Raw genomic sequence first — 18,922 nt, 5'->3', positions numbered from 1 at the left:
TAAAGAGGACGGGGTTTGGCACTCACAATTCCTGGAGTCTAAAGTTGCTCAATTTTGGTAAAAGTACAAAGGTCTAGCTACTTATTTTGCTTTTTCTGAAAACTGGGTCATTAAATAAATGGCTGAAAGCTCTGCCAATCATTAGTAATTTCACTATGAGGGCAGTTTCACTATAGCTTATAATTCTAATTTAAAATACAAGTTTCCGCTTCAAAACTATACTTTATGTATTAAATAAAGAAGCCTAAAATATTTTTCAGTTGTTTCTGCTTTTTATTTTCTCAGAGAACTTTAATACCTGGCCAATTCCCAACTACTTAGCAGTGGCATGTGGTATATGAAGGAAATCACGAGTGCAGCAAACTCCTGTGATAATCTGGTCAATGTTGTAAGAAAGATATAAAGAATTCCATGGAGCAGTTGGTGTTGAGTGAAGTGACCATAGGAATTTCTGTGGATTTTCCTAAGACATTTGTGGTCTAGGAACCTAAATATAGCAACATGTAAAACATAAAAAGCAATTTAGTGCACCCTTGAGCCAAATGGCACAGAAGTGCAGTACAGAGTGTCAAAGGAAGTTCAAAAGCTAAAATTGGAGGTGAATTAGGTTCTAGAAATTACCAAAAAAAAGGCAATTCTCAAGCATTTCTCAGAGAATAAGGTGCTCTGGGAAGGAGTAACACTGAACTTTGGGTTTGTCACATCACTACAAAATTGGACATAGGACTTAGAGGTCATGTAAATTGGTTTATCTAATAAAAGATTTTCAACATTTCCTTCCTCTATTGAACAAACAAAAAGAAAAAACCCAAAACCTTTTAAATAGCAAAGACAAGTTCCTTCATGGGGCTAATGTTCAGAAATGCATGTTTCATTACCTATTTTTAGTTCATCATCATTCTGTTAAAAAAAAGTGGGTATTAGGCCTTGATCAATGACACATGTAAAACCCAGAGGAATTGTATCGGCTAAGGGGAGGTTAGGGGGGCTTCATCTTCATTCCTCTGGAATCATGGTCTATCATTGCCTTGACCAGAATTCTCATGTCTCTCAAAGTTTTTTTCTCTATAATGCTGTTGTCATTGTATAAATCGTTCTCACTTCCCCTTGCATTTGATTCATATAAGACTTTCCAATTTTCTTGAATAGTTTCTTCTTAACTATCTCTTCAAAACCATAATTCAAGTTACTTAAAAGGATACTTTTTAGTTCTTCTATTGAAATTATCCCACAATGATCTAATAGAGTATATACATTATACTTTGATAGCTGTTAGACATTAGTTCTTATATTTTCCTTTAAGAAACTGCATTAGCAGTCCTTCAGAAATTCTTCTATAAATAAAATGTTATAATTCTATCTTTTGAAGTCTGTCTGTTTCACTTAAGCTTTGACCACTTAGTGAGAGTTTATCTACAGATTCCTCTTTTTGCTTGGTAGTCTTTACAAATCTGAGAAGATTTAAAATGGCAGCAGGAGTCATCCCAGGTATTCGACTAGCAGCTCCAATCTAAGAAATGAAAAAAGTAAATAAACACAAAGCCATCAACATAATTGCTGTGCTTTAACATCTGTAAAGTATTTATTAGGATTAATGATGAATAATATATAATATTAAATACTGTCTTGTTTAATCTTCATTAACACAACTCTGGGAGGTAGGTTCTATTATCTTCAATTTATAGATGAGGAAAGTGAAGCAGAAAGAGGTTAGGTGACTTGTTCAGGGTCACAGAGCTAGTGTGTAAGGTTGGATTTGAACATAGGTTTTCCTGACTCCAGGTCTAGGGTTCTATTAATATCCCTAATTCTATTGTGAAAATGAGTACTAACAACTAAAGAGTACCCTTTCCCAAACATGTACAATTAATCAGTTGTTTAGAGGCCATTATAACAAATACTAATAATGTAGCAGTGAAAAAATGGTAAATGCATTTGCTAACAATAACATTTAGGAGGCAGCTGGGTGGCTCAATGGATTGAGTTAGGTCCAGAGACAGGAGGTCCTGGGTTCAAATCTGACCTCAGACACTTCCTAGCTGTGTGACCTGGGAAAGTCTCTTAACTCCCATTGACTAGCCCTTACCACTCTTCTGCCTTGGAATCAAGGTAAGGGTTTAAAAAAAACAAAACCCTAATACTTAACTTTTGCAAAATTAGCTAGATAAAACTTAAATAGGCATTTATATTTTATATAAATTATAGGAATATAGATTTTATTTTATAGAAAAATAAATGACTATGAAAAGATCTGAACTAGGATTAGGCAGTTGTTTCTGCATATAATATGAAAGATAGGGCAGTGAGGGTGGGGTTAAAAGCACTAGTGTTCTTCATCTTGCTCTGTTTAGAATAACTAAGCAATTTTAAATTATTTGAAGCAAGATGCTATGCACTGCCTAAATCCCTAAGTCTAATAATCTAGATCAGTGATGGGCAAACTACAGCCCGTGGGCCAGATGTGGCCCCCTGAAATGTTCTATCCAGCCTGGCGACATTATTCCTCATCTGACAAATACAATGAGTAGGATAAAATACAATGAAATTTCGAAAGAGCTGCCTTAGAAACAGACTGACAGATAAGTATTTCCTTTCCTTTGGCCCGTCTTTAAAAAGTTTGCCCATCACTGCTCTAGAAGATAGATTAAAGAACATCAGATCTGCAGAAAATGTCAGTCCACAAAATCTACAGTATTGGCAGTGCCAACATTTATCAAAATTCACCTCTTTCTAGCATACCTCATATATATCCAGTATATTCCCCCTTTTAGTAAGCTAAGGAAAAAAAGTCTGCCTGTGGCAAATAGTCTCTACAGGAGCTGATTGGGGCAGCCCCCAAGATCACATTAAAATGTAACTGGGAAGCATTTAACAAAATAAATAAAAATATAACACAACAGATTTAGGTTTTCTAAGTCAGTTTCTATTTGAGTTTCACACCAACAGAAAGGCTATGCAGTGTGTATTAAATAAATAATGCCTAATTTCAGTGATTTTTTGTGTGTGGGGGAAGAGAGAGAAAGGAAAAGGTGAAGGGGATAAAACCTGTGATTTTGCTGGCATAGGCGGCTCTTGGGGACACTTGGAGATCAAGTTACTTGCCTAAAGTCACAAAGCCCCTATCTTTGGGAAATAGGACTATCGTCCATCCAGGTCTTCTTGCCTCTTGAGGTCCCAACTTCTATCTACTACTGCATGCTACCCTTCATCTGAAATTACTAATCAGTGATTATTACCAAGAATAATTTCATGCCTTTTCACAGTCCCTCCTCCCAAATGATATTTCTATACCCACATAAGATCACAGCAATTAAAGCTGTAAGAGACCTTAGAGGTGAAGTTCAAACATTTTATTTTATAAATGGCCAGAGAACTCTAGTAGGCCATACAAAGGGCTGGTATTTTTCCCACTACGCCTTCTCATTTGGTTTCTTTTAGGCTCTGAATACAAACCATTTTAAAGAGAAGGCACATAACACTGTTGGTACTTGATAAATACTATTCTTGAGCCATAATTCTTGACTAGAAGTTCTTTGTTTCAGACTCTGCCATACAAAGATAAAGGAACTCAACAGAAACCTGGGGTCAGAATTTGGAATGTGACATGGCCCAAGACATCTTGATATTCATGACAAAATTCAAGCTATTTCCACATACATACCAGATTCCCTTCACATGTCACTTACTGTCTGTGGACGACTGGAATGTAGCTTCTCTCGAACTTCATCAGACAAGGAAACATCTCTGATAGTTAAGTAATCCAGATCTTCCGGGAGCTGAAGGGCTTCATCTCGTTGAACTTCCTCTATTTCCTGTTGCTGAAGAATCAGGCTTAATTCATAAGTGGCTGGTGAAGAAGAGAAATAGAAAAGTTACATTATACCCAGCTATTATAGATTATTCTGCATGTCATCATCATTTAAGAAAGAAAGAATCAGAATTAAAATTAAACAAAGATTTCTAAAAATATATTTGCTAAATGCAAATGCTTGTTAATATACTCAGTCCCTCAATTCATATTTCAAAACTTTGAACTTTACTATGAATCAATGTTTTCACAATAATGACCCATACAAAATAGGCCTAAAGTGAGTTTCTGGTGAGTGAGACCTACCTATTCCCAGTAAAGATTTCTGAAGGAGGTGCTAAAGGGATAATCCACCAATTACTTTAATTAACAGCTTAATAGCAGTTTTAATACCACATTCCAAATTCTAAATTAACAGCTAACATATACATATATATATTCTTGAAGCTCCGAATCAATTAATCAAGCATCATTTATTAAGTGCCCATTCTATGTGCTACCAGGCACTGTCTTATGTGCTAGACATAACGGAACACACTTCGGAAAATAAAATTGTGAAATAAAAGGACCTTTTACTTGTTACAGAGACAGTAGGGGAAGGGGGCTAGTAACTAGACCATTTCTGAGATTGAATATTGGGATGGGAAAAGACAAATTCTCAGCTAGAAACATCTAGTGGTGGTAGTAAATTAAATGATTTTCTCCTGGTCTGGGAAAAAATATTGAAGAATCATTATGAGTCTAGAAACAAAAAGCTTAGGACGAAAAATATTGATGGAAAAGATGCATACTCATATAGCTTGCCATAGTAAGCACTTTTTTCTTTTGGAAGTATAAATTTGGAAAACCATTTTAATGGTACATAGATCCCTATTATGCAAAGAAGAGAAATCATCTCCCCAAACTTCACCTCTGAGGTCCCTTACAGCTTTAATTACTGTGATCTTATGTAGATATGGAAATATCATTTGGGAGGAGAGGCTGTGAAAAGGCATGAAATTACTCTTGGTAATAATCAATGACTAGTGCTCTGATGTTATAATCAAGACAAAAGTTTGAATATTATCTGTTCCTATCACTAATCTGTCTGAGGTAAGTTGTGTGTGTGTGTGTGTGTGTGTGTGTGTGTGTGTGTGTGTGTGTGTGTGTGTGTGTGTGTGTGTGTGTGTATTATGTGTATATGTTAATTGAGGGAAAAGAAGTGACTTACTAAGATTTCCCTTGGTGTCTAGAAGCAGCACATAGGGGAATACTGGATTTGAAATCTGGTTTTGGCTCTCATTCATTTTCTGTGATGACTGGTAACACATGGGCCTTATTGGCCCCAAGATTTTCATGGGGGTGGTTTTCATCACTTCTGTCCTAGACTATTGCAATAACCTAAAATGAGAGATTTGGAGAAGATAACATCTAAACCTAATCCAATGATAGGTAGGTAAATGATAGCTCCACATAACATAGCACCAGGAGTCCCCAACCTTTTGATGGAGAGCAGCTATTTTTTAAGGTTCTCAAAATTTTGAGCAGTGAATATTTCATGAAGAAGGTACACTGAGATCTAGCAGAATATCAATGGCCAAGTTTGCTGAATGTAACATAAACAGCTTAAGTGAGTTTTAGATTTGTTATATTATCATATTAAATTGGCCATACTAAATTAATACCACTGAATCATGACACCTTGTAAGGTTGTAAGAAGAATACCATGACTGGAAGCTGTCTTCAGTCAATAAGTATTTATTAAATACCTATTGCTAGGAATTGGGCCAGGTGCTGGGGAAACAAAGGCAAAAGTGAAATTGTTTCTGCCCTCAAAGAGCCTAGGAAAATAAGAAACATACTTTACCTTCTATTTTCAGCCTGTTCATTAGTTCTTGGCATTCAGCAAACTTTTTCAAGGGTTCTGGAAGAACCTTTGCTAACATTGTCATGTCAACTTCTTCATATTTCAAAATGTCCAGAGCACTACAAATATCGAAAGGTTTACTAAATAAGGGAATCACAAATCACATGGAGCACATGAAACAGGGTCAATGAAACTCTGTGGAAAGATTTATATTGTAAAAAATTCTATAACTTTATTTTCTTCAACTCTTGAACAAATTTTAGAAAAAAAATTTTTTTCCACCTAGAAGGATCACAAGTAACAAACAAATGCAACTGATTGGAGGAACCAAATAAGTCTGTCTTTGAAAGCAGCCAGACTGAACGAAAGCAGAAACAAATGCAACTGATTGGAGGAACCAAATAAGTCTGTCTTTGAAAGCAGCCAGACTGAACGAAAGCAGAAAGGTTCCTCTTTTAGGAGAAAATGAAACAAAGTAGCAGGTTTTGACAAATCCATTACTGTACAGGTTTAGTCTGTTCTTCATTCCCCTTTTCTCTGGAGTTCCTTTCTATGACCGCTCTAACTCTTCTTCCCATCCCACTTAACCTTCCCTCCATCCTTTGGATGGAAAATAAAACAAAACACAAAGAACAACAGAACAACATATGAAACATTCTTATTCCTTTAAAATTTAACGTTGACTATGTTACTGTATATTCATAATAGCATTAATTCACCTTAGGATGAACATTCTACGGAAAAATAAGCTGTGGTTCATTTAATTCTATTTTAAATATTCAATTGACAAGCACTTCTTAAAATGTCTACTCCGTGCTAGGCAGAAGTGAACTTAAGATTTGGAGTCAGGATACGAGGAATGGACCTATGCTGTCATTGATACAGAGAGCTCTATTTACCTACACCAAGTAGTTACCTTCTCTGTAATTTGTAGCTCCAAAGAGGTGTCATGTGGGCAAGAAGTAACACTTGACCAAGTCTTTCACCTAGGGCTGTCTCTCTATCCACAACGTCACACTGCCTCTTAGCATATATACAAAATAAACATACAGTATCGGGGAGGGAAGTGACCAACAACTATGGAAATCGGGACGGTGGCACCTGAGCTGAGCCTCGGTCAAGGATTCTAAGACACAGAGGTACTATTATTGTACCATAAGAAACAGTGAATAGAAAATGCATGCAAAGGCTACATAAACTGATGATATAAACTAAAGTAAGCAGAACCAGAAGAACCACCATAAAATATGTGAAAATGGTTATTGTGAAATAATAAAGAACAAGCTTGATCCCAAAGAAAAGATATGAGAGGACATCTTACCTTTTTTTCTCTGTAAAAGTGGAGGAAGAGGAGTCATAGGTGTGAAATATTGTATGTAAAAATCAGATTTTTTTATAATGTAATGCTCAGTTTTGCTGATTCCCTGCCCCACTCCCCTTTTAAGCTAAATTCTTTGTTAGAAGAGATGGTTCTCTGGCATAGGGAGAGAAATAGGAAAAAATCTTGATATAAAAACAAAAGATATCAATAAAAATCTATTTTAAAATAAAAGGAGTTAAGGAGGGAGAGCATTCCAGGCACTTTCTTTTTTTAACTATCTATTTTTCTCTGAATCTTTTTTTTTTTATTCAAAGATATTTTATTTCCCCAATTACATATAATTACAATTAAAAATTTTTTTACCAGTGGAAATGCGTATCGGCTATGGTGGGGGAGGAGGTTAGGGGGTGAAGGGGAAAGTAAGAACATGAATCATGTAACCATGATAACTTTTCTAAAAAATAAAAATTATTAAGATTTTTAAAAATTTTTTATTGTCATGCAAAACACATTTCTATACTGGTCATTGTTGTAAGAGCCAACTCATACTTAACCAAAACACCAAAATAAAACCATAAATATTCACTGATATGAAAGAGGACTCCAACAGTTCTTTCTCTGGAAGTGGATAGCATTCACTGTCCTAAGTCTTTCAGGTTTTCCCAGATCATTGTATTGCTGAGATTAGTCAAGCAACAATTTTCAATATATAGTTTCTGGAACTATTAAGATTAAAATTGTTTCTTTCCCTCTCCCTTCTTGGAGACAGTAAGCAATTTGATCTGAGTTATACATATTAAGCAAAACATATTTCCATACTGACCCATAACCAAAGTCCCAAAAATAAAACTATAAATAATGTGAAAAATAGTATGCTTAGATCTGCATCCAACTCCAACAGTTCTTTCTCTGGACGTGGAGAGCATTCTTTGTCAGAAGCCCTTCCAAATTGTCCAAGATCACTCTATTACAGTCAGTTACTGTGCACAATCTTCTCCTGGTTCTGCTTTTCAGTCTGTATCAGTCCATGAAAGACTTTCCAGCTTTTACTGAAGTCATCCTGTTTATCATTTCTTATAGCATAATAGTATTTCATTGCCACAATTTGTTTAGCCATTCCTGAACTGAAGGACAGCTCTTCAATTTCCAATTCTTTTCCAGACACTTTCAAAAGTGGAGATGGGGGGCAGCTGGGTAGCTCAGTGGAGTGAGAGTCAGGCCTAGAGACAGGAGGTCCTAGGTTCAAACCCGGCCTCAGCCACTTCCCAGCTGTGTGACCCTGGGCAAGTCACTTGACCCCCATTGCCCACCCTTACCAATCTTCCACCTATGAGACAATACACGGAAGTACAAGGGTAAAAAAAAAAAATGTGGAGATGGCCAGGCATCTCTTGGCAAATAGCTCATGGAATGTCAATATAGCACATGGAATGGAATATAGGGAATATCAAGTTAGTTAATTTGGTGGGAGTCTATAGTGTGGGAATAATATGTGATTATCCTGAAAGGGTCAGCAATAGATTGTAAAGGGCTTTAAAAACTGGAGGAGGAGGCAGCTGGGTGGCTCAGTGGATCAAGAGCCTGAGACAGGAGATCCTGGATTCAAATCTGGCCTCAGACATTTCCTAACTGTATGACCCTGGGTAAATCACTTCACCCCCATTGCCTAGCCCTTATTGTTTTTTTTTGCCTTGGAACCAGTACACAATACTGATTCTAAGATAGAAGGTAAAGGTGTAACCCCCCCCCCCCATCCCAAAACTGGAGGAGCTTAAATTTTATCATAAAGGCAAAGAGAGGAGGCCTTGTAAAGCTTTCGAGCAGGGCTGGACACCATCAGATCTTCCCCGAGGAATATCAATTTGGCAGCTCTGTGGAGAGGGACAGATGGACTGGATGCAGGGAGACAAGGCAAAAGGCAATGAATGCCTGGGCAACACCCAGGGGTGGTTCTCTAAGTGGAAACTAGCACAGAATAACTGAATGTAACACTTTTAATTTATTAAATATTTATTAAGTTCCTCCAGCACTCTGGTACTTTACTGCTGATGCTGGAGACATTTCAATCTCTGCCCTCAAATTTACATTCTATTCTAGCAGGATGATACAATTTATAAACACAGGAGTTAAGTACAAGGCAATCCGAGGGATGAGAAAGCACTGATGAAGGAGGCTCAGGAAAGGCTTCCCACAGAGGGCAGAAGTGGGGCTTAAACAAAACTGAGGTCTCCAAAGTGTGAGATGGTTTGTTAAAAGGCTCGGGGGGGGGGGGGCGCAGCTGGGTAGCTCAGTGTATTGAGAGCCAGGTCTAGAGATGGGAGGTCCTGGGTTCAAATCTGGCCTCAGACACTTCCCAGCTGTGTGACCCTGGGCAAGTCACTTAACCCCCATTGCCTAGCCCTTATTGCTTTTCTGCCTTGGAGCCAATACACAGTATTGACTCCAAGATGGAAGGTAAGGGCTTAAAAAAAAAAAAAAAAAGGCTCAGGGGAATCAGAGGGAATTCCAAGCGACTGATGTGGTGGGAATATAGAACATGTTAAGTGGTATAATGTGAAATAAGTTTTGAAATTACAGGCTGGATTTTGTGTGTCAGCAAAGGTCTAAAAACAAAGTGGATGTCCATCAACTGTGAAACACCTGAGCAAACCAGTATAAGAATGTAATATAATATTAATTATAGCACTATAGAAAATGAGAGCTAGCATATTCAGAAACATGGGACGACTTTTATGAACTGATACATGGCAAAGAAATCAGAACCAAGAAAATGATACACAATAACTATAGCAATATAAATGTAAACAATAACAACATAAAAATTGGAAACTGAACATGAGTAATTATAAATGACTAACTTTTGCCCTAACTAAGAAACAACTGTCTGTTACAGTTTAGTCTGTCTCAAATCCATTATCCACATAGTTGCCAAAATAATCTTCCTAAATCTTAGTCCTGACCATGTCACTTCCCTATTAAAAAATCTCAACTTTACCTCTAAAGTAAAATGCAAATTCCATACTCTGACAGATAAAATTACACTTTGATCCTCAACTCTGTGAGGTAGGTGGTTATTATCCACATTTTATAGTTGAGGAATTGGGGGCAAAAAGAGATTAAGTAACTTGCCCAGAGTTACCCAGGTAGTAAGTGTGTGAGGCTGGATTTGAACTAGGGGCTTCCTGACTCAAGATTCAAGGATCACTGTGAGGTTGCAAATCTGGGTGTGCTGGAACCCTCAGCAGAAAAGGTAGTAGAGGGATATAAAATAAAAAACACGTAAATTATCAGCATTTTTATATTAGTAACAAAGTGCTATAAGAAGAGAGAGAAAGAGATACTCCATTTAAAATAACCACAGATAGAATAAAATACTTGGCAGTATACCTACCAAAAGTAAACAAGGGAACTATATGAACATAATTATAAAATACTTTTTTTTTAAACCCTTACCTTCCATCTTGGAATCAATACTGTGTATTGGCTCCAAGGCAGAAGAGTGGTAAGGGTAGGCAATGGGGGTCAAGTGACTTGCCCAGGGTCACACAGCTGGGAAGTGTCTGAGGTCAAATTTGAACCCAGGACCTCCCATCTCTAGGTCTGGCTCTCAATCCACTGAGCTACCCAGTTGCCCCCATAAAATACTTTTTACACAAAGTCAGCTCTAAATAACTGGAGAATATTAATTGTTCATGAATGGGCCATCCCAATCAAATTGTCAAATAATTATCTTAATGAGCTAGAAAAAATAATAAAATTCATTTGGTAGGGCTAAAGATTAAAACTATCAAAAGAATTAATGAAAAAATGTAAAAGAAGGAAGTTTAGTAGTACTGGACTTCATACTGTATTAGAATTAATAATTAGTAATCATCAAAACTCTTTGTTACTGCCTAAGAAACAGAAAGGTAGATCAGTGGAACAGAACAGATAGAGCATAGTAACTTTTTAATTTGACAAAAATATAGATCCAGGCTTTTGGTAAAAGAAATTGCTATTTAGTAAAAATTTCTGGAACAACTGGAAAGCAGTTTGACAGAAACTAGGCATATACCACTATCTTGCCCCATTCATTAAAATAAGATCAAACTGGATACAAGATCTACACATAAAAGAAGATATAAGCAAATAAGGAAAACAGGGAGCATATTACCTATCAGATTTATGAATAGGAGAGCAATTCACAAGTTAAAAAAAGAGATAGAGAGCATTGGGAGATGTAAAATGAATAATTTTGAGTACATTAAATTGAAAAGTTTTTTGTACAAATAAAACAAATGTTGCAAAGATTAGAGGGAAAGCATAAAATTGGGAAAAAATTATAGTCTCTCAGATAGAGGTCTCATATCTAAAATACATAGAGAACTTTGTCAAATTTAAGAAAATAAGAGCCATCTCCCAATTGTTACAAAAATTTGTTAGTCAAAACACAAAAAATATAACCAAGTCTCTAACCAAAAAGAAATAGGTTTATTGAGAGAGGGATCCAGTATCACAATAAAGCTGCACTTTGGTTACCAACCAAAGACCTTGAGCCTTGAGAATGGACCCTTGTAAAGGCACTTCTGGACCAAAGGCACTTTTGGGCCAAAAACAGATCAGAACCCTTATGTACAGGGAGGAAGAGTCAGAAGTGATATCAGAAATACAAGAGGATTTGACTGACATATGGCTTGATCTGTGTCATTAGGCCCATACTGGAGACGTAGGTCATTTGACTAGTGAATAAGGTCATGGGAGGGGCAATATCAGAATAGAATATAAAAAAATTACAGAATCATGGAGAGGGGAGTATATGGGGATTTCACATTCACATTATTCCTCTCCTGATCCAAAGAAAAAATGCTCACTCACATTTTTCTTATGGATCACAATTAACAAATGGGCAAAAAATATGAACAGACAATTTTCAGATGAAGAAATCAAAGCCATGTATAGACATGTGAAAAAATGTTCTAAATCACTACTATTAAGGAAAAATGCAAACCAAAGCAATTCTGAGGTATATCTCATACCCATCAGATTGGCTGTGGCAGTTGGCTGGCACAGTGGATAGAGCACCAGGCCTGAAGTCAACAAGACCTAGCTGTGTGGCTCTGGGCAAGTAACTTAACTGTTTGCCTCAGTTTCCTTATCCGTAAAAAGAGCTGGAAAAGGAAAACCACACTAGTACCTTTGCCAAGAAAACTTCAAATGGGTCACAATTTGACACAACTGATATGACTGAACAATAAAACTTTAGGCTACATTAACAGAAGCAGAGGGTACAATTCAAAGGAAGAAACACTTTAACTGGAGTACTATATCTAAAGAGGGAGGGAAACCAGGATGGTGAAGATTTAAAAAGCATATGGGAAACATTAAGAAATGAGGATGTTTCCATTTACATATTCATAATTTCAGAATCACTGCCTAGAGAATAAAAGACTTAATAATTAATACTTAAGACTTAAAGGACTGCCAAGTAGAAGATGGATTAACCTTACTTTGTTGACTCCAGAGGGCAGAAAGAGGGCCAGTGGCTAGAAGACTGGTAGATGATCAACAAGAAACCCCAAAAGTTAAATGTACTTTGTAGACTGAAAAGCACTGTTGAAATGTTAGCTATCATATCAGCCCTCTGGAAGAAGGAAGTGTCTGTTCATAGTATTCAAGAAGAGGCAGTATTGATTTGTCACAGACAGAATTCCTTCACACAAACTCTATCCCTGTAATTCATTATCTGTTATGTAGCTTCCTTCATTACATTTTTTTTTGTCTTTTTTTTTTAACATTTATTAATATTCATTTTTAACATGGTTACATGATTCATGCTCCTCCTTTCCCCTTCAACCCCCCCCCACGTCCCCCCTACCCATGGCCAATGCGCATTTCCACTAGTTTTGTCATGTGTCCTTGATCAAGACCAATTTCCAAATTGTTGGTAGTTGCATTGGTGTGGTGGTTTCGAGTCCACACCCTCAATCATGTCCACCCCGACCCATGCGTTCAAGCAGTTGTTTTTCTTATATGTTTCCTCTCCTCAGTTTCATTACATTTTGAAGATGATTTTATGGATTTTTTTCAAGGGTTACCATGTCTAGTGAAGCCACCACCCAGTGGCCAATCTATTGGTACTATTCTTAGCTAGATTGGTTTTTGGAAAGCAGTTTATCACTAGCTCCATTATTGAAGCACATTTTGAAGGCAATTACAAAAAACAATAAGCAAGGAGGAAATAAAAATATCCCTTTTTACAGATAATACAAGGGTGTACTTACAAGATGCCTAGTCATTTAAGAATTGATTAATAATTTTAGCAAAATAGAAGATATAAGATAAATCCATATACATCATCAGTATTCCTATATGTAATCAATAAAACAGTAAGAAGAGCTAGAAAGAGAAATTCCATTCAAAATAACCATTGTAAAATTTAAATTAATATCCAATAACTCCAAGTATTATATTTTATAAAGTTTATTAATAATCACTTGAAGTAGAAAGGAAATAAACTAAAATAAATAGAAGCTCAAACCTAATTATCTAACAAAAAATGTGTAGATTCTGGCTGCTTGGCAGAAAGCCAGCTTTCTTAGCCATCAGGGGAAAAGAGAGAGGGCGGAGCAACACTCACAACTTTATCTCCAAAATGTAAGGACATAACATGAGAATGAAGACGGGGAGCTGGGAAAGAGAGTTTTGGGGAGCAAATCCTAACTCCCCACCACAGACCTATAAAATACTTATCTACCAAGATTTACCCAGGGACTATAATATCAATCTAACTATAAATAAAACATTCTTTTCAGAAATAAAACAGACCTAAATAACTAGAGAAACAGTTAATTGTTCAAGGGTAGAGTGAGTCAATACAAATGACAATACTACTAAATAATTGACAAAAAACCCAATAGTTCTTTATTTAAGACTGTGCCAATTCAAATATGCCAAATATTATTTTAACAGAACTAGAAAAATAATAACAAAATTCAAATGGAAGAACAAAGGTCAAGAATCTTAAGGGTAGGAATGAAAAAAAAAGTGAGAAAGAAAGGAAGGATATGAACAAACAAATTTCAAAGGATGAAATCCAAGCTATCAATAATTCTATGAATGAATGCTCTAAATTGCTAATATCTAGGAAAATGGAAATCAGGACAACTATGATGTTCTACTTTATACTTATCAGACTAACAAAGATGACAAAAGAAGAAAATAGCAAATGTTGGAGAGGCCATAGGAAAATAGGCACCTTGTTCGTAGTGCTGTTTTAGAACTGAGAACACTGATTTAGCCATTTTAGAAAGCTATTTGGAACTCTGTTCAGAAAGTTACTGAACTCTGAGCATCAGCCAAAGAAACCAAAGAAAGAAGAAAGCATCTCTATGCAGAAAACTATTTATAATAACTCTTTTTGTGTAGCCCCAAACTGGAAATTAAGGGGGTACCCTCATACCAGGGAGTGGTGAAACAAATTATGATATACGAATGTAGTAAAATACCAATGTACCATAAAAAATAAATAAAATAGTTTCAGAGGAAATTGGTAATATTTAGAGATAGCTAAGTGGTGCAATAGATAGAGTGATGGGCATGGAAACTGGAAGCCCCAAGTTCAAATATGATCTCAGATACTGTGCCTAACCCTAGGCAAGTCACTTAACTGCCTGCCTCAGTTTCTTCAACTATAAAATAGGGATACTAATAGCATCTATCCCAGCGTTGTTGTTGTAAGGCTCAAATGAGATAATCTTTGTAAACATGTAGTACAGGGTGTAGAACATGAGGCAATTAATAAATGCTAGATTACTTTTCTCTTTCCTTCTTGAACTGATGCTGAGTAAAATGAGCAGAACTAGAACTTTTTTTATAGAATTTTATATAGAATTTTATAAAGATAATGTGGTAACAATATTATAAAGAAAAACAACTTTGAAATCAGTTAGTCAACAAGCATTTATTAAGTTCCTACTACATGCTTGGTTCTATGTTAAGTGCTGAGAAACAATGAAAAGCAAAAAAGGTCCTTGCTTCAAATCTGGCCTCAGATACTTCCTAGTTGTGTGACCCTGGGCAAGTCACTTAATTCCCACAGCCTAGCCCTTTCTGCTCCTTCTGCCTTGGAACCAATACATAGTGTTGATTCTAAGACAGAAGGTAAGGGTTTTTAAAAAAAAAAGTCCTTACTTTCAAGGAGCTCACAGTACAATAGGAGAGAAAACTATGTAATGAGGGATTTGTTTTTTTATTAAAAATGTTCAGTGTAATTGGAAGGAGGAGGTAATGGGAGAAACAAATTAATAAACACATTATGTTCCAGAAACTGTTTAAAGAAGTTATAAAGTAAAGAGGCAGCGAATGCAGGAATTGAAAATATTGTAAGCCTGAGATTAAAATTCTTCCTCTAATACTTATTATACTGTGTGATCACAAGTCATTTAACCTCTCTGAGCCTCTGTTTCCTCATTTGAAAATTGGAAATTATACCTACTTTATAGGTTTTTTGGTGAGACTCAAAACTATTCAAGTACTTTGTTAACTTTAAAATACTATATAAAGGGGCAGCTGGGTAGCTCAGTGGATTGAGAGTCAGGCCTAGAGACAGGAGGTTCTATCTAGGTTCAAATCCGGCCTCAGACACTTCCCAGCTGTGTGACCCTGGGCAAGTCACTTGACCCCCATTGCCCACCCTTACCACTCTTCCACCTAGAAGCCAATACAAAGAAGTTAAGGGTTTAAAAAAAATAAAAAAATAATACTACATAAAAACCAGTTATCATTATTATTTATAAATATAAAAAAGTGGGTGGTCAAAATATTTGGGAATTCTTTATTTCATATTCCTTACTGCTACATCTACTGAATAAATTGAAGTCCTCAATTCCTAGGACATTTTACAAACACTTAAAAGACAAACTAAAAAAAAAGTATATGGGGGAGAAGAGGTCACAGGTGTGATGTTCAAGAGGGGATGGAAGCTAGTAAAAGATGTTCCAAAATTTATTTCTTTAATAATTATTATTTCATATATTGTTGAAAATGAGAAAGAGCTACTGAAACTCTTACCTTTGAGGGTCACTTTTAAAAATGCTGACTGGGGCCTCTGGAATCAATTTTTTCCATTTATAGCCAGAAAATTGGAGAGATTTCAGCACTGAAATTCCTTCTTCTAAAGAAGATTTCATCAAAGAAGCTCTATTGTACCTTTGCTGGGATACACAGCCAGTTTCCTTGTAGCCTGGGGAAAGAGAACAGAGGAACAAGATAAAAAAAAAAATTTTTTTTAAACCCTTGTACTTCGGTGTATTGTCTCACAGGTGGAAGATTGGTAAGGGTGGGCAATGGGGGTCAAATGACTTGCCCAGGGTCACACAGCTGGGAAGTGGCTGAGGTCGGGTTTGAACCTAGGACCTCCTGTCTCTAGGCCTGACTCTCACTCCACTGAGCTACCCAGCTGCCCCAAGATAAAATTTTAAAAGCCAGTTATGGAGGGGGCAGCTGGGTAGCTCAGTGGATTGAGAGCCAGGCCTAGAGACGGGAGGTCCTAGGCAAGTCACTTGACCCCCCATTGCCTACCTTTACCACTCTTCTGCCTTGGAGCCAATACACAGTATTGACTTCAAGATGGAAGGTGAGGGTTTAAAAAAAAAAAAAAAGCCAGTTATGGGGCAGCTAGAGGGCTTCATGGATTGAAAGCCAGGCCAGGAAATGCAAAGTTGCATTTGGTTCCTGAGTTCAAATCTGGCCTCAAGACATGTCCTAGCTGTGTGACCCTGAGCAAGTCACTTAACCTCCACTAGCTCTTACCACTCTTCTGCCTTGTAACTACTACTATCAATTCTAAGACTGAAAGTAAAGATTTAAAAATAAAAAGTAGTATATTATATTAAGTATAGGAGTCATGATATAATTACCTCGGAAAGTAAGCCTGCTATCTGCATTATCAGGCCGTAGAGACAAACGGAACTCCACTCGGCTAGTAAACATTCGATATGGTTCACTGGTGCCCAGTGTGGTAAGATCATCAATCAAGACCCCAATATAGCCCTCTGTGCGGCTAATGATAAATGGAGGTTTGCCATTGACCCGAAGACTGGCATTTATTCCAGCTATTATACCCTACAAAAAAAAAAAAAGAAAAAGAAAAACAGAAAATTTTTAAGGATAATTGTGAAGTTAATACAAATGTGTCTCATTTAAAGAGAAATGCAGCCTTATGCCATAAGAAAAGAACAGGTAGCAGCCCAATGAATTTAAATGAAACTTAAAAACATGTCCCACATTTTGGAACTGAGAATGGGTACTCATCTAAAAGTCAGCCCATGACATGCATAGGTGGAATAATAATGGGTCAGTTTTTTTGAAAGAAAGAAATGGGCCCATCAACTTATACTGTTTGTTAGTCCTGCAAATAGCAAGGACATGATTTTATTTTATTTTATTTTTTAATACTTTTTTATTTAATTAGATATTTCCCAACTACAGACTAAAAAATTTAAAAACTCACTTAAAAAAATTTTTATTTCCAAACTTTCTCCCTCCCTTACCCCTTGAGAAGGCAAGCAACATGATAACTATTATACATGTGAAGATATGTAAAACATATTTCCATATTAGCCAAAAAAAATTATATGACTAGAAAGGATAAAAATGCAATGTTTCTCTTTTCTACTTTGGAGGCAATGTGACATAATGGACAGAGTGTTTGAATCTGAAGTCAGGAAGAGTGGGGTTAAAATGCTGCCTCTCATACTATATGATTTTCACCTGTGTGCCCAAGGAAGCCACTTAACTTACTGAAGCCTCAGTTTCCTCATATTTAAATGGAGATAACATACATGTAAGCATCTATCTCTTAAGACCGTGAAGCTCAAATCTATCTAAAATACTTTGCTAACTTTAAAGAATTATGTAAAGGTCAGTTAATAATAATCCCAATCAAAATACTAGCTTAGATAATGCCTTAAAATCCTCTATTAAAATATTTATAAAGTGATCTAAATTAGAGAGAACCGAAACTCAGGAATAGTCTTTAATACTATAAGCACTTACAAATGTTTTTCTTTTAAAATACTATTAAAATTGAGGGGGCAGCTGGGTAGCTCAGTGGATTGAGAGTCAGGCCTAGAGATGGCAGGTCCTAGGTTCAAATCTGACCTCAGCCACTTCCCAGCTGTGTGACCCTGGGCAAGTCACTTGACCCCCATTGCCCACCCTTACCACTCTTCCACCAAGGTGTCAATACACAGAAGTTAAGGGTTTTAAAAAAAATTTAAAAAAATCTTATTGATATTTTCTTTTTTAAATTTAAGTTCATTTATTTAATTTAGAGTATTTTTCTATGGTTACATGATTCATGTTCTTTTCCTCCCCTCTTCCCACCCCCATCCTGGAGCCAATGAATAATTCCACTGGGTTTTACATGTGTCATTAATCAAGACCTATTTCATATTATTTTATTGATATTTTCTTTCATGTTTATTTCCAAATATATCCTTTCCCATGTCTGGAGAGCTATCTCTTGTACCAAAGAATAATTAAGAGGGAAAAAAAAGCATTTAATAGAATAAACCTCTATACCAACAAGGTCTATATGTAATGCTTCATGCATGTCCATAGTCTCCTACCTGTTTCAAAGGAAGGAGAGAGACTTTTCATTTCTTCTCCAATAAGATCAGTGATTATGACATAATACTCATCTTCTGTGAGGAGCTTTCCATTTACACTATTACTATGTATCCCATTTCCCTGGTTCTAACAACTTCACTCTGCATCAGTTCATGTAAATCTTCCTGTACTTTCCTAATTTATCATTCTCATAATTTCCTATGGTGCAGTAATATCCCATGAAATCACACCACAATTAGTTTAGATATTCCTCAATTGATGAGTATTTTTTATGTGCTGAGCTTTCTATCTTTGATATTCTTGGGGTGTATTAGTGGGATTTGGGGGGTAAGAGAGC

At 36.3% G+C, this 18,922-nt stretch overlaps 1 protein-coding gene across 1 annotated transcript in view; it reads right to left on the bottom strand.

Moving 5' to 3' along the window:
- Positions 1 to 250: 250 nt before the first annotated feature.
- The window catches only part of MTO1 (mitochondrial tRNA translation optimization 1), a 36,168-nt gene continuing 17,496 nt past the window's right edge, over positions 251 to 18,922 (bottom strand). Inside the window, exons 8-12 of the mRNA XM_044673884.1 lie at positions 16,872 to 17,076; positions 16,024 to 16,195; positions 5,655 to 5,773; positions 3,687 to 3,847; positions 251 to 1,510 (exon numbers count right to left, since the gene is read on the bottom strand). Coding sequence (XP_044529819.1) covers positions 1,349 to 1,510; positions 3,687 to 3,847; positions 5,655 to 5,773; positions 16,024 to 16,195; positions 16,872 to 17,076 — 819 coding nt within the window. The 3' untranslated portion in view covers positions 251 to 1,348. The remainder of the gene's footprint in view (positions 1,511 to 3,686; positions 3,848 to 5,654; positions 5,774 to 16,023; positions 16,196 to 16,871; positions 17,077 to 18,922) is intronic.

Source organism: Gracilinanus agilis, chromosome 4 (assembly GCF_016433145.1).
Source record: "Gracilinanus agilis isolate LMUSP501 chromosome 4, AgileGrace, whole genome shotgun sequence".
Classification (NCBI taxonomy): Eukaryota; Metazoa; Chordata; class Mammalia; order Didelphimorphia; family Didelphidae; genus Gracilinanus; species Gracilinanus agilis.
The sequence above is the reverse complement of the archived record's forward strand: the minus strand, read 5'-3'. Positions and strand labels throughout refer to the sequence as shown.